The 16,203-nt window shown below is 31.8% G+C and overlaps 1 protein-coding gene across 1 annotated transcript; it reads right to left on the bottom strand.

Annotated features, from left to right (window-relative positions):
- Positions 1 to 13,061: 13,061 nt before the first annotated feature.
- On the bottom strand, positions 13,062 to 16,173 carry LOC139500403 (matrilin-3-like). Its single transcript, XM_071289143.1, has 2 exons — positions 16,083 to 16,173; positions 13,062 to 13,510 (listed from the first exon to the last, which is right to left on the bottom strand). Exons 1-2 carry the CDS (start codon positions 16,171 to 16,173, stop codon positions 13,062 to 13,064), a joined length of 540 nt encoding a protein of 179 aa, XP_071145244.1.
- Between the last annotated feature and the right edge of the window lie 30 nt (positions 16,174 to 16,203).

Below are 16,203 nucleotides of genomic sequence, written 5' to 3'. Positions count from 1 at the left end.
ATTAAGTGCCTACTTTGAACAACACGATGTGGTGCAGGATCTGCGTACCCTTCCGCAGCACCTGAGATCCCCCCAGTTTTTTTGTGGGGTTCATGTTGCTTAGTCTTTAGTTTTTATGTTGTGTCTTGTGTACTATTATGTTGATTTTCCCATTTGAATGGGTTTACACTTGTAATTGTTGGGGCCCTTATATGCCTGTTGTTTGGAGTGAGCCAGGGCTCCGTGTTAAAGACCGTATCTTGACTTATAATGGTTTACTTCTATAAATTGTGATTTAGTTGGAGAGTTGTCTCATTGGCACTCATAGGACATTTTTCTATATCTATTTTTTTTTGTCTTTTTCTTTTCAAGCCATGTCATTGTCAATGTATTTTTGATCTATGAGTTTGACTGTCCCTCTGATATCTTTCGTCTATCTTTTGTAATGATGCTAGTTGATTTTTGCAGTTGCCTATCCATACCCAATTTTGTTTGTTGAATTGGGTTTCAATAGGTACATGGTCAGCTGTTTTCAATAGGTCTTCGTTTCTTACTTTATTGAACCATCTTATGTTGATGATTATCCTTAGGTTGATGAATCTTTTGAGTCTAACCCACATTGTTTTAGTTGTTCTCTGTGTTTGTTATCTGTTCAAGAGCACGGATTTTACGTTTGAGTTGAAAATTTTCGTATTCTTCTCACTGGATTCAAGAATGTGTAAGTGCAAATGAATTCTACTTCCCAGGTTAGACGAGGTTTGGTGTGTTGTCAAACATGTTTACAACCCCCCTGCCCCCCCCCCCCCCTTTATGCATGTTCGGTATGTGACTGATCCAAGTCAAGAAATGTCTATCATATTTGAATTGTTTTTGGTAGATGATGCTTTAAATTTTCCCAATTGAATTGTTTCATATTTTATTTCATAGCCGACTCATTGTTGAAGGCCGTATGGCTGCCTATCGTTGCTTTCGTCCGCTTCATTTGAACTTTTGTTGTCTCATTGACAATAATACCAAATATTCTTATTCCATTTATTGGATTATACGACAAACTGTGTCAGCAGGGACGCAACAAAATGTTCATTCAGATGTTATGAAGAATAAACGACTATGTGGAGGCTTAAAAAAGATTCGCATCTATATCTTAGATTTACTTATTATCCAAACGTATTGAATAAAGTGCTACTTAATTGAACTTATCAGAAATCCAAAGGATTGCCCTGTTTCATTTTATAATTGGTTAGAGACGACATATTTTAAATGGGAAAATCTATAACTTAGTAATTTTTGTCGGTAAAATAAACTAATTGGTCGACACACCTTCACCATCTAAGTTAGAACATATATCTCATATTTCTCACATTAGCACTGTACACATGTTTTTTTCACACATTGTCAAACAAAAACTTGTTAAGGTGTATTAATATACACCTCACAAAATCATCACAAACACATGGAAAACCAAAATCAACCGGGATTTTATTGTGGTGGTTTTTTTTATTATCACAAATTCAATATTGTGGATTTTTTTTGCATCACTGCACGTCGTTTGTCTTGAAAAGTACAGGACCCTAACATTAAGAGTAATAAAGTGAATGTACCAAATGAAGGTTGTATGTTTGTATGTGTGTTTGTGCCTCCCGTTACTGTCTCTTATTTCTTATTGAGTGTTAATGTCGCAGTTTGTTCGTATTCGTTATCATGTGTCATTTTAATTTTGTTCGAATTCCCGTAAAAAAGACTTTGTTTATAGAAAGAAGATATGTTAACTTGTTGATTCAAATTTTGTAACAGCAGTTTAAAGATTTAAAGTTAGTAATGCTAATATTATAATATGAACACACAACTATCGTCCTTTGATTACGAATACTTTTCATTTATTGTCTGGAAGAAATGCACTACGAAATAACTGTGTTCTCTAACCTAAGAGCGTAAAGTGCAATAGCTGTCATTCACTAGATCACTGGTTATGACCTTTATACTCATATTCTATGTATGATAAATTAAATAGTAAATCCAAATTACAAAACCTTTACCACTAACGATATATAAGTCCATATGAAGGAGTTGATATAATGTTGTTACATGTATAAAGTCAAGAATCTGATGTTTTTTGTTAACGAGGTTCTCGTTTCTCTTGGTTTTTTTTTATATAGATTAGACCATTTGTTTTCCCTTTTGAATGGTTTAATACTAGTAATGTTAGGGGCCCTTTATAGCTTGCTGTTCGGTGTAAGCCAATGCTCCGTGTTGGAGACCGTTCTTTGATCATACAATAGAGGATTTCTAATGTTTTCATCGAACCGATAGTTATTAACATGTTCTTTTAACAGTTTATATTAAAACTCCTACCTGAAACTTTAATCGATGTCATGAAATGAAATAAAATGAATTTGATATACCTTATATTCGACAATTTTAGGTTATATTATACTAGAACCCAACATTTCTCTCTGCACGTTTACTTATGTTGGTTTATTTTTTAAGAAATTGTGACTTTGATGGAGACATGTCTCATTGGAACTCATATCACATTTTCTTATATATATGTTGGTACATCTTGTTTTAATGTTTTAGTGCACTGCAACCCCGTCCTCTATTTGGCCTTAAACTGTATTTATTCCAGCGCAATTATGGAAATTTTAAAATGTTAGCAGACAAAAGGTACTGCGCCTGTACTAAATAAAACCAGATATTACTATCACTGATGAGATTTTATACCCCAACTGTTTTATTGATACTGTTGTTATTTAAAGTTAAGAATAAAAAATGCAGATTTTGTAGTTTTTACAATTTCAAAAATGTATGATACCTTCCAGATGACCTTTTGCAAAATGTCTCGTAAGTTTTCTGTCTCATTGCTGTATTATGCACATCTTTTTTATGTACAAAATAATATACATAAAGCGAACATGATAATGAATTATCTTTTAAATCCTCATTTGTTAACCTAACATACTTATTGACAAAAAATAATTGAGAAATTATTCGCACATACAATACATAAAATAAAATTCACAATCCTAAGTCAACGGGTGTCACATATGGAGCAGGATCTGCTTACCCTTCAGAAGAACCTGAGATCACCCCTAGTTTTTGGTGGGGTCCGTGTTGTTTATTCTTTAGTTTTCTATGTTGTGTCATGTGTACTACTGTTTGTCTGTTTGTCTTTTGTATGTTTAGCCATGGCGTTGTCAGTTTATTTTCCAATTTTGAGTTTGACTGTCCCTCTGGTATCTTTCGTCCCTCTTTTTCAAATATTAAGGCCAATAATATACCACGATAATTACATTGTAATCCTTTCGCAAGAACATCACAACTGACACCTTTTATATTGTTTATTGTTACAAAACTTTGAATTTTTGGAAAACTAAGGATTTTCTTATCCCAGGAATAGATTACCTTAGCCGTATTTGGCACAACATTTTGGAATTTTGGGTCCTCATTGCTCTTCAACTTTGTACTTGATTGGCTTGATAACTTTTTTGATTATAGCGTCACTGATAAGTCTTATATATAATTATGTAGACGAAACGGGCGTCTGGCGTATTGAATTACAATCCTGGTACATTGAATTACTATTTACTGACTCTTTTAATTAATAATCGACCTTGGATTGACTAAGTAGGTCATCTTTGATATCAAGAGAGGTTAGGTAACATTTGGTCATGTTTAAGAATATAAACTTCGACGAGTAGCTTCCTATAATTTATGTTAAATCGAAATAGAAACAAACAAGAATGTGTCTTTAGTGCACGGATGCCCGACTCGCACTATCATTTTCTATGTTCATTGGACCGTAAAATTGGGAACAAAACTCACGTATTGTATAAATTAGCAGGATGATATCATTGGGAACATATGTATTAAGTTTCAAATTGATTGGAATTAAACTTCATTAAAAACTACATTGACTTAAAACTTGAACCTGAAGCGGGACAGACGGACTGACAGACTGACGGACGAATAAACAAACGGAAGAACAAACAAACTAATGAACGAACAAAACAAACGGACGAACAAACAAACGAACGGAGGGACGATTGCACGAACGCAGTGACCGATAAACATAATGCTTCTAAGTGGGGCATATGAAATATTTTCTTAAATGTTTCAATCAAAGGTATCTTTCGTCTATCTTTTGTAATGATGCTGGTTGATTTTTGCAGTTGCCTATCCATACCCAATTTTGTTTGTTGAATTGGGTTTCAATAGGTACATGGTCAGCTATTTTTCATAGGTCTTCGTTTCTTACTTTATTGAACCATCTTATGTTGATGATTATCCTTAGGTTGTTGAATCTTTTGAGTCTAACCCACATTGTTTTAGTTGTTCTCTGTGTTTGTTATCCGTTCAAGAGCACTGATTTAACGTTTGAGATGAAAATTTTCATATTCTACTCACTAAATGCAAGAATGTGTAAGTGCAAATGTATTCTACTTCCCAGGTTAGAAGAGGTTTGGTGTTGTCAAACATGTTTAACCCCCCCCCCCCCCATGTTGTGCTATGTGTACTATTGTTTGTCTGTTTATCTTTTGTATGTTTAGCCATGGCGTTGTCAGTTTATTTTCCAATTTTGAGTTTGATTGTCCCTCTTGTATCTTTCGTCTCTCTTTTTCAAATATTAAGGTCAAATATTTACCACGATAATTAATCCTTTCTCCAGAAACTCACAACTGACACCTTTTATATTGTTTACTGACACTTTTAATTAATAATCGACCTTGGATTGACTATGTGCGTCATCTTTGATATATATAGAGGTTAGATAACATTTGGTCATGTTTAAGAATATAAACTTCGACGAGTAGCCTCCTATAATTTATGTTAAATCAAAATAGAAACAAACAAGAATGTGTCTTTAGTGCACGGATGCCCGACTCGCACTATCATTTTCTATGTTCATTGGACCGTAAAATTGGGAACAAAACTCACATATTGCATAAATTAGCAGGATGATATCATTGGAAACATGTGTATTAAGTTTCAAATTGATTGGAATTAAACTTCATTAAAAACTACATTAACCTAAAACTTTAACCTGAAGCGGGACAGACGGACTGACAGACGGACGGACAAATAAACAAACGGAAGAACAAACAAACTAACAGACGAACCAACAAACGGACGAACAAACAAACGAAGTGTGAGGTGGTGTGATTGCACGAACGCAGTGACCGATAAACATAATGCTCCTAAGTGGGGCATAAGTAAAAATTTCCTTAAATACTTCTATCAAAAAACAAAGACGTAATTTAGGCAATATTATCTATATTGCAACTATTAAAAAATTAAAAAAACTTTTGTGTGACGAAGATCAAGAAAATCGAGCATAATTGATAAATCGATCAATTGATGTTGTCCAAAGTATGTTAAAAAAAAAAGTGTCAGATATGCCATCTAGACTAAGATAACGAGTATAAATTGTTCACATTTTATTAAAGAGAAAAAAGTTTATAAATCAAAATTTTAAATGAAGGCCAAATATTAAACTATGTATTGTCTTCTACAATATCATACATATTATAAATTCATCTTAGTTTTAACGAATAATAAACAAGCGGGTGTGGCCTCCTTAATACATTAAAATTTGTTTTTGTTGTTGTTTATATTGCATATTTATATGTATGTTAATGTGTTAAATGTAATGTTTTATATGTCTTCTCTGTGCCCAGTACCTGGTGACGAGAATAAAGATTTATATATGGTTGATCATGTCCTATATGATTAAGTAACTGTGACTCTTCTTGCAGCCTTGCATATGCAGAAAATACATATTTACATGATCAAAGATAGGTTTATATCATATGAACAAGAATTTGTGAAAAGTTACAACCGATTAAAAGTTCAAAATGTTTTAGTTCTTCTTATTTATTGAGCTGCACAACTGGAACAATATCTAAGGATATGGAGAAAAAGTAAGTTGTCCTTTTATTGATCATAAGGTTTATGTCTTAAAAAGTCAAATGGTATAATATATACTTTAAGGTATTATTCTAACTACGATTGAATTTGATAAGATACGAGACAGAGTAACTATATTTAAATAAACATGTATTTTAGAGAAGTTGAAGTTATCCTTAAAAAAAATTACAGTACACAATTTTATTCTTTTAAGGTCGACCTTGGGTTCATGAGATTATAACTATGCTAGTGGACCATACGACAAAATATAACAGTAAGGACGCGACACTGAAAATACATTTAGACTTCATGACTGACTTTCAACTGTTGGAGTCCGAAACAAGGCGGAGAATTCTTCATTCACATCGGCCTTAGAGCTTTTTGCCATCAAAGCATAAAGACAAAAAGCATAAGTTGCGTATGTAAACAGAAATCCAAAGGATAGACACGCTTCCCAGTACAATTGGTTGAAACAGATGAATGGTGGTTCTCCAGATTTTACATGGAAGCTGTATTATGAAGATATGGTTATCAATGGTAACCTGTTTTCTTTTTAGTCATGTACTATTGGTATGTGACGGGTGCCACATGTGAAGAAGGATCTCCTTACCCTTCCAGAGCACTTGAGATCACCCCTAGTTTTTAGTGGGGTTCTTGTTGCTTATTCTTTACTTTTCTATGTTGAGTCATGTGTACTATTGTTTGTCTGTTTGTCTTTTTCATTTTTAGCCATCGCGTTGTCAGTTTATTTTCGATTTATGAGTTTGACTGTCCCTGTTGTTTTCTTTCGTCTCTCTTTTATATTAAGTGTACGATCTGTATATACTACGCAAAACAAATAAAAAAACGTATATTTGCAAATCAATAATCCAAGAAAAATGTTTTCTTGAAAATGTAATTAAATAGTGAGTAATGTTCATTACTCATTTTCTATCCATTTGTATAATGTTCACTCGTTGATACTACATAAATACAATTTTGATATACCTGTGTCGTGAGTCTTGACTATATCATTTATGGTTCCATATAAAAAAAGATGACAGTAAAAGGCCCCGACATGAAAAATACAATTGAGAAAACAAACAACATAATTTGAAACAAAACAGTTGACGAAAACAATTACAACAAACATGAACCGACGACAACCAGTGAATTGAAGGTTCGTGATTTATGACATGTACATATGAACGATAGGAGTGAGGTCAACAATGTGTGTGAGCTCTGATCCCTCTCCAAACATGGGGCATTGGCATCCATAAACCCTTGTTTGAAAAAATGTTGTTTATCATGTTCTTAAATTACTTCGTGCAGTTTCTTCAAATAAGCGTAGGTGATTGAAAATAACAATTAGTTCAAAACCTTTATCGAATATCGATATATAAAAAAGAGGCGATTTATGAAAATACAAATATGTATAAATGTGATGCTGTACTTAAAATAAATCAAATTGAAATCTGGAATCTTATCGGATTTACTGGTGATCGTGATGCACGGTAAAATGTTTTTTTCATGAGTTTTTTGTGAATTTGTTTAATATCATTATCGATAGATGATTGACTGGTTGTTTCAATTACACGAAAAAAAATGAAAAAGGCTGCAAGAAATTACAAGAATGTTCACGGTGTGCTCTTTGTAGATCTAAAATTGGTAAAAAGATTATAAAGACTGATTTTTTCCTTTTTTTGATTAAGGTCACTTTTCGATTACTTTTGGGAAAAAAAGGTTTTCAAAAATAAAATTGTATTTTATTCTCAATTTTTCATAACTTGGAGTATACATTTTTAAATATTGCAGATATCTCTTTCTGATTCTGACAAAACATATCAAGAGGTTTATTGATCGTATGTTACAAATGCTAGTATTGCAAACGTCAAAATATGAATTTTTGGATGTTGAGTTTACATCAGTGAAACTGCAAACAAGAGCTATAACAACATGGATGGAACAAGATAACTTCTTTAATAATAAAGAGTATATACACAATATGTCGAACTGCAATCTGCACGAATCAAAAACAGTTGTGAACAAAGATCTACCAAAGACTAGCCATCAACACTAATGTTTTTATCTTCTACTTTTCAACATACATTGTAGCGCCCGATTGAAACAATCAAACACATTGCTGAGTTCCTTGCAGTTGCCTTTTTCGACCAGTTCATAGCGGAAGTTGCCGATAAAAATGTCTTCCGAAAGTTAAAAGATTATAAACAGGATGCTACAGTTGCAAAATCAAGAGATTACAAGTCAGTGTTGTTTAGAAAAGGTAAATATCAAGATATTACAAGTCAGTGTTGTTTAGAAAAGGTAAATATTAGTAGATTACAGGTGAGGGTTGTTTAGAAAAGGTGATTTATTATGACCGTTTAAATGAGATGATGATTACTAGGTGCCCAGTAAACAACTTGGATAAAATCAAGAAAATAAGCAAGATATCTTATGGATTCGAATGTACTTTTTTTTTGTTTGTCTTAATGAAGTGTGAGTAATTACCGTTTATAGCTTGTGGTTCATTGTAAGCCATGAATCAGTGTTGAAGACCGTAATTTGACATAAAATGGTTTACTTTTACAGATTGTGACTTGGATTGAGAGTTAAACATGAAAATGTGTATAATAATGGTATAACGAAATCGATTTCGTTATTCAAATGAGAGTGCTGGTTCCTTTCTGAGCGCATATTTAACGTTTTGTGTTTTTGATAGATTGTAGCTCTAAAATTATAAAGGCAACGTTTTTCGCCAATCAATTTTCTAATGTGGATGAACAAGTTCTAAATGTAAACACAATTTTATAATACAAAATACTTACGTTCATTTGCCTTTATAGTTAAATCAGTCGTGTGACTTAAAAATGTAGATAAAATCCTTCAGTCAGTTTTATATAAAACGCATGCAACAACTATACGAAAAAAGATGCACGTTTCCTATCATATGCTAAAATGTCTTGAATTCGTGTAAATATAGCAAATTGATATGAGTTTTCCGTTCAAGAACGTATACTAATATGTTGAAGTAGCTGTTAAAGTTTAGGAATCAGGAATTTCTTCAAAACTGTCAGATGTTGCACAATAACTTTGGTATAAGTAAATATAAATCTGTGAAATTTAAACACAAGGTTGATGACTACAAAAGGAAGGTTGGGATTGATTTTGGAAGTTTTTGTCCAAACAGTTTAGGGATTAAGGGCCAGATGGGTCAAAATTAAACTTTGTTTGATTTCATCAAAAATTGAATCATTGTAGTTCTTTCATATGCCGAATCTAACTGAAAAAATTGTCTTTAAAAATTATTTCGTAAACTATCATTTTCTGAAATGTTCCCTTTCTAAGTTTGTCACACTTTCATGCAGCTCAATACACGTCATGTTTCTTTTCTTTCCAGGAGAAATTGGAGACTGAAAGAACTGGATTAAGGTCTCTCAAAAATGAACAATTTGACGCAATGTACAAAAAGGTAATGAAAGGAGTCGAAGTTGACTTCATACACGAAACGCTGTAGATACTGTATCGATATTGTTTGAAAAATTTGTATTATTCAAATAATCAATATAGACAAATTCCACGGAGCCACATGAACTAGATTTTTTTCAGCAACAAACAATGTAAAAATGTTTAACTGTAAAAGGTAAATGTCCCTCTGGTATCTTTCACCCTCTTTCGTCCTCTTACAAACAAAAACTCACATTGAATGCACATACCTATCAGATGGTTGAAATAACCTGCCCGTTCTGAGACAAACAAAATGTTTGTCAGCCTAGATCATGTATATTAATATCAATACATTCCTAGTTTTTACAAAATTTTATAATTTAAGGTGGTGCCAAATATTCCTTTAATATTTAGTCTTTTTTGTTGTTTGTCGGTGATGTCTATTTAAAATAAAATTTGTTCAATGACACATGGGATAGGTTCAACCAATCACATATTGATAAAACTATCAATATGTATGAATAGTGGCAAAACTGTTAATGTCACATTAACCAATTACTATAACAATAAAGACATATGTATGATCACCAATGAGACAACTCTACAAAAGTTTAGATGAAGTGGTTATACGCAATTCTAATTGCTCAACCATCTTTTTTTCAATATTAGAAAACTATAAACAACTGTCATATAAAACTTGGTTTAACCTAAAATATTTTCTCCGAAAAAGGACATTAAAAGAGTATGAATATTATAGTAAGTATTATATTTAATTCTATTAGTTTTAATGGACTTTTCATTTTTGAAATTCACATTTGAGTTCAGTGTATTTGGCAATACTTTTTCTTTAAGTGTGATATAGTGTACTACATTTGGCAAATGATTTCTTGCATTTTAAAAACAACAAAAAAGTTCAGTATATGAAGATATTTTATGCTTAGAATGAATAATCTGTATTCATTTTTTTTTACAAACGATGCATACTATAATATAAATATATATAATATGAATTCAAAATTTGACTTATAATTTCATGTTCACTGGAAAATGTGAATTGTGAACAAATGTAAAAAAAACTTATCATTGATTCAATGATTGAAATTATGGAGGTCAGAGACACATTTAATCTATGAAAGACTCATCAGTGACGCTCGAAATAAAAGCCAAATAGAGTATGAATTTTTAGAGTATTGGCATATAGGCTATATGATTAAAAAGATAAACATACGTTTAAAATTAATATTATTTTTCAAAGGGTGAAAATATTTGATTTAGCAAGGAATAAAACAACTTCTGTCTCTGCAAGTGATACACATTAGAATAGTAAGAATAGCAAACACTGGCACACGGAATTCTATCAAAATATCTTGACTGTATATCTAGATCTCATTCATATCCAAGTCATCACACTGAAAATAAAGAAATATTATAATGAACATGTGTCAACGTAAACTTGCATTCGATAGCTGTGATTGAATTAATTTCAAAATAATAACTAAACTGGATTTTTGTAATTGGAAATTTCCTGGATTATAATGTCGTCATAACTGTCTTCTTCTCATTTCAAATCTTATTTTGTTTTATTCGAGTCTGTCCCGAAGACATAGTATATTCTAAAGAGAATATTGTTGGATTTCATACGCAGGTAAGGCTTATCTGAGTTAGAACGTTAGATGCAATGCTTCGTATAGGGAGAGTACCATGTTCAATGAAAGCTTAAGAACCTTTGACACTAATTCAATCATATCATTACTAAAATATCCTACCAATCGGTCTCCGTATATTGACAGATTCTGTGGGATTCGGTACTAACACTATCCAGCCTCCTGCTTCCATGAATGTTGATTTTAATGTAAACGGGAATCATTAGTTTGCATCCTGGGCAACTGAGAAAATTTTTTTAACAGGATATTTTTGGAATAGACGAATATCTATTCAAAACAAATATTTCCAGGCTGTACGCTGTTTTGCAAAAAAGATTACTGAGATACCTTATATGATTTTCCCCACTGCAATAGTTTTATGCTTCCACACCATAAGGTACACATACCTATCTATTTTTTTCTATGATTTATTCATGGATTCCGGTGGACTGCAACTACATGGAATACAATACATGAAACCATGTCTAGTATTGATTCTTTTAATGAACCATCGATGCGTATCAGCTGGTACCATTGACTTTATAATGCATGAACTGTGCATAAATATTGCACAATAGTATTCTAAATAGTAATGATTATAAATTGTATTAATTTACACAGCTTAATTAATTTGAATGCGTTTTAACTATCAAGTTCCAAATAACTATGGATCAGTGAATCTAGTCAATGGCCTGACTATTATTACTGACAATACAATTTATACTTGCTGTTAATTACACGAGGTCAGTCGTTTATTGAGCCGGAGATCATTCCCGTCGGTGCATCGACAATCACTAAAGATCGATCTTTGTTATCCTTTTTCTTTTTAAGCCATGTTGTAACATGTCTGTTTATGTCGATTTATGGTTATGTATTATCGCTAGGTTTTATTTGTCAAAAACTTAAACCTTTTTGAAAATGTCATGGCTAAAGACGAAAAAGACAAACAGAAAAATAATATTACACAAGACAATGCATGCGATATTTCTCGGCATTTACACATGTTTGCGAAATGCTTCATAAAATATTGTTTACCTCTACATGTCCTCCGAGCTAATGAGATTTCGATGGACGAATGAGCAGCATAGCTGTCAACAGAAAATGAATACTTTGATGTAGGAGTGGACGCCATGGTATCCAATTCATTCTGATCTATGTATGTTCAAACACCTCGGGAAGAGAAAAAAAATAGTTCAAATTTGTATTCAAAATAGTATATTCATGTTTTGTTGGAATTTGATTAAATAAAATTAACAATAGAAATTGGGAATGTGTCAAAGAGACAACAGCCCGAAAAATGAATAGAAAAACATCATGAGGCCTCAAAATGGTCTTTAAAACAGCGAGAAAATTCCTCCCTTGGAATCTGGTTTCAGCTGGTTCCTAATATGTACTAGTTAAGTGAATGTTGCCGTCTCAATTAAGTCCGGAACATATTAATGAACTAAAACAAAACACTAAATACAAGACTAGCAAAGGCCAGAGGCTTGCAAACAGCCGATATCTTTTTTGCTTATTATATCGGCAGAACACTCTTCAAATACCTTTTCACTTATTGATTTGTGTATAAAGATTTGCTTTTTACTTGACATAACAATTAAAATAAAACAGCGTCAATAAAAACGGTTATAGAAATTTGTGTATGAGTAAATTTAAGGTGAAATATGGCCGAATGTTAAAAGAAAAATCGATTATAGATGATTTTTTTCTACGGTTATTTTGATGTTGGAACAATATCCCGAAATTCTGTTATACTAGGGTAGATGTTTAGATTATATAAACTTTAATTCACCATTTACTTACCTATTAATCTATATCCTTATCTGTCTATTTTTTTATTCATTTTTTTTATTCAATTTGTTTCGTCATTGCAGTAGCGTATTTAACAGTGTTCGTTCGACTTACCATTTGTGGTATATTTTTTTTTCGGATTTTATAATTGAATTAGATGTTGCAATTACTCCCCTTTTTTATTATATTTGATATGGTTTCATTATTCATAAACAATCTTTTACATTCAAGACTACGTATGCTTTAACTTCAATAGGATTTTCAGAATCATACTGTATTCATTATGAGTTTTTACCTTGTTAATTTTCAACGTTTTGATTATGTAAACATACCTATTGCAAACATAATAATTCCTTGATTGTTTGCTTTGATTGCCTGCATTTTTGTATGGAGTGGTTTAGTTGAGGCTCCGTCTGTAACAACGATTGCAATCTTTGGAACTGTGTTTCCTCGCTCGCCATTAGCTCTCGTAAATCCATCCTTGTATAGCAGTTGTATGGCCTTATGTGTATTAGTAATTCCAGTAGTATATGGAATATTCAAAATAGTATTTATTATATTTGACTTTCCACCATAGGTATTAAGTTTGAATTCTATTTCTGCGTCATCCGAAAATGTTATAAGACCAATCTTTATGTGGTTTGGACCAATTGTAAACCTACTGACAACAGACGTTGCAAATCTCTTCAACTCGTTGAATGCAGTAATTCCTATACTAGTTGAGCTATCAGCAATGAAGAAAATGTCGGCAACTGCTCGGCGACAAGCTACAAATAACAGTAATGTTCAATTTAGCAAAAAACTTATCGATATCACTAATATTCCTATTTTTGTGTAATAATTTTTTAATCTTATAGCATTACATGTTTAAAATCAGTATGTCAATGATGCCACATTAACCCTCTGTGTCCTAGTTAGATTTAAGAAAGCAAGATTATGAAGACATCTGTCATTAGTGTTTCGTTTTTATTCTATGAACCTATGTTTCCAAACAAATCTTGATTTTGAAGTATTTTTGTATGTTAGGGTATATGTGTTCAAATGGAATCAAACTACTATGAAAATACGGTTACTGAAACAAAACAATGATGAAAAACTAAGAAGAGATCTAATTTACACTTAAGTGTCTGGTGTATCAAATGCATACGATAAATGTTGTATTAATTTGATTTTTCTTAATGAGATTTGATTTGAAAAGACCTGGATTCTTCAAAACTTTATGAAGTTTGTGAATTGTTTTGACTTGCGAAACACAATCCATATATATCCCAAAACAATGTATGCATTTCAACTATGCATCGTATTTTAAAATTCTTAAATGAGAGGCAACAACAGCGTATCGCTGTTCAAATATCATATACCTAAGATAACGATACTATTTTCCTACTAATTATTAAATATTATTTAAAAAATAATACAATCTGATCCTTTATGTTCACCTCTTATTCTCACAACTACAGGTTGAATACTTTATTACAAGATCATCTGCATTTGATATTTAATAATCAATTTATTTAATAATACATGTTTCAGGAGGAGATTTTGATTTTCTTCAAACCGTTCTCTGACGGTATACACATTTGAATTGAAAAACATGTATAAAAGAATGCAATTAGCTTTATTAACTTTAAAATACTGCAGCTTATAAGATACATTTGATTATCATGTAAATATATTACTAGTATTCTGTAAGACACTCTTACACTTTAACATCCCACATAAAAAACACATTTGATGCGTGTTTGTTAGGGACACAATGAAATCTCTGATCTTAATGTGGGCTGAAGGTTGCCATAAACTTAATAATATCGAATCCTGATGAAGCTATTTGTTGTTCTTTCACCACCCTTTCTATGATATTTAATTACTATTTCAGCGATATATATGCTACACCGTCATCATCAACTTGCACATATTTACAATTACGTAACGGTTGCCATATATTTTTTAAATGTCGTTCATATTGAAGGCCTCTTTTGTCCTTTAATTGCTCTTTTTAATAAGATATTAAGATATGGGATTGCTCTTCCATCGACATATACGCTAAAACATTTGCAGTAACTTGTATATTGAAATAGTTGCTAAATGGTTGCAATATACTTATAAATGTCGAAATTTATTGAAGGCCATTTGTTGAACTTTCTTTTTTTTTTTTTTTTTACATATAAAGATATTTGATTGCTTTATCGACATTTTCTACAACAACTAGTATAGAAAATGTGACTGATCATCAATTTCATAGTTCAAAAGCACGAAATTTGTAAATTTTAATAAAATTTCTTAAAAGACACATATTGTTGGGGTTGTGCAGTAGTGATCACAACAGCTAAAACAAAAGTAATAATTCGATTTTAATTAATCAACTCACACCTTCGCCTCTTATATTTAATACTTTCCCTCAGTTTTAGTTTGTAACTCGGATTTGTTTTTTTTTCTATTGATTTATGGGTTTCGAACAACGGTATACTACTGTTACCTTTATTTATATGTGAAATTGTTTTAAGTACTTTCATATTAAGCACACACCATATTTGTTGTCATATTTATACGTTTGTTACTGTTATTCCCATTGATCAGTTGTTTTATGTCGTGAATAATCTAGTTTTGAGAAGAATTACGCTGATATTATAAAGAAGAAAATATCGAAGATTATATCATTCTTATGCTGGAAATTATTTGACATTGAACACATTTGTTGAGTTTGGTGGACTGATATTTCACCAAACAATCGGTATTCATATGAGTAATAATTGCGCTCGACTATTGACCGATTGTCCAACTTATTGTTGCACTGAACTGTAGCAGCACATTCCAATTGATAAGTCTTTGATTTGAATGGCGGGCGTTCGAACCCACAATCCCCAGCACCGAGATGAGCACGCTATCATAATACCATGTAGGATGTTATTGTTTGTTATGTTGACTCCGAAGTGAAGAAAAACATATTGTAGTCCAATGTCCTTAGCTTTTGTATCAGCAGGTTAAAGACTCTTGCTTGCTTTCAAATGCGATTCTTATTTTTTGAGTATCTAGTATTGTTTTGATAGTTACTTCGAACTTATGTTTCTGTTTTATATCAAACCGTTATCATACATGGTATAACATTTCTTTGAACTTTTTTATTGTTTTGTTCGTCCGCTTTGGTAGTCAATTGATTAAAATTAAAATATCTCATAAGACATGTTTATCCCCGTCATGTTTTCATATTTCTGTCCTAAAAATACAGTGGTTTTATTTTTTTGCAAAATTTTTATGGCTATTAATAAAAAGTCATCTATTTGTTGAAACTACACATAATTTGATAACAATGGTCGTATGGTTGATGTCTTACTTACCCACGCAAACTCTTGATAACAACGTCCGCATCTGTATTTAAAGCTTCAAAAGAAGAAACTTGGATCGTGAATTCTTCATCTGGATCACTAGACATGCCTTTCAGGTCGTCAATATCTACAAGACT

Source organism: Mytilus edulis, chromosome 13 (assembly GCF_963676685.1).
Source record: "Mytilus edulis chromosome 13, xbMytEdul2.2, whole genome shotgun sequence".
NCBI lineage: Eukaryota > Metazoa > Mollusca > Bivalvia > Mytilida > Mytilidae > Mytilus > Mytilus edulis.
Note: the sequence above shows the minus strand (reverse complement) of the source record. Positions and strands in the feature narration are given on the sequence as shown.

Excerpts from the sequence above, each read along its gene's own strand:
- LOC139500403 (XM_071289143.1), bottom strand. The coding sequence starts at position 16,173 with ATGTCTAGTGATCCAGATGAAGAATTCACGATCCAAGTTTCTTCTTTT. Across the intron at positions 13,511-16,082 it reads CGTTGTTATCAAGAGTTTGC|CTTGTCGCCGAGCAGTTGCC; the intron begins GTGGGTAAGTAA and ends TGTTATTTGTAG.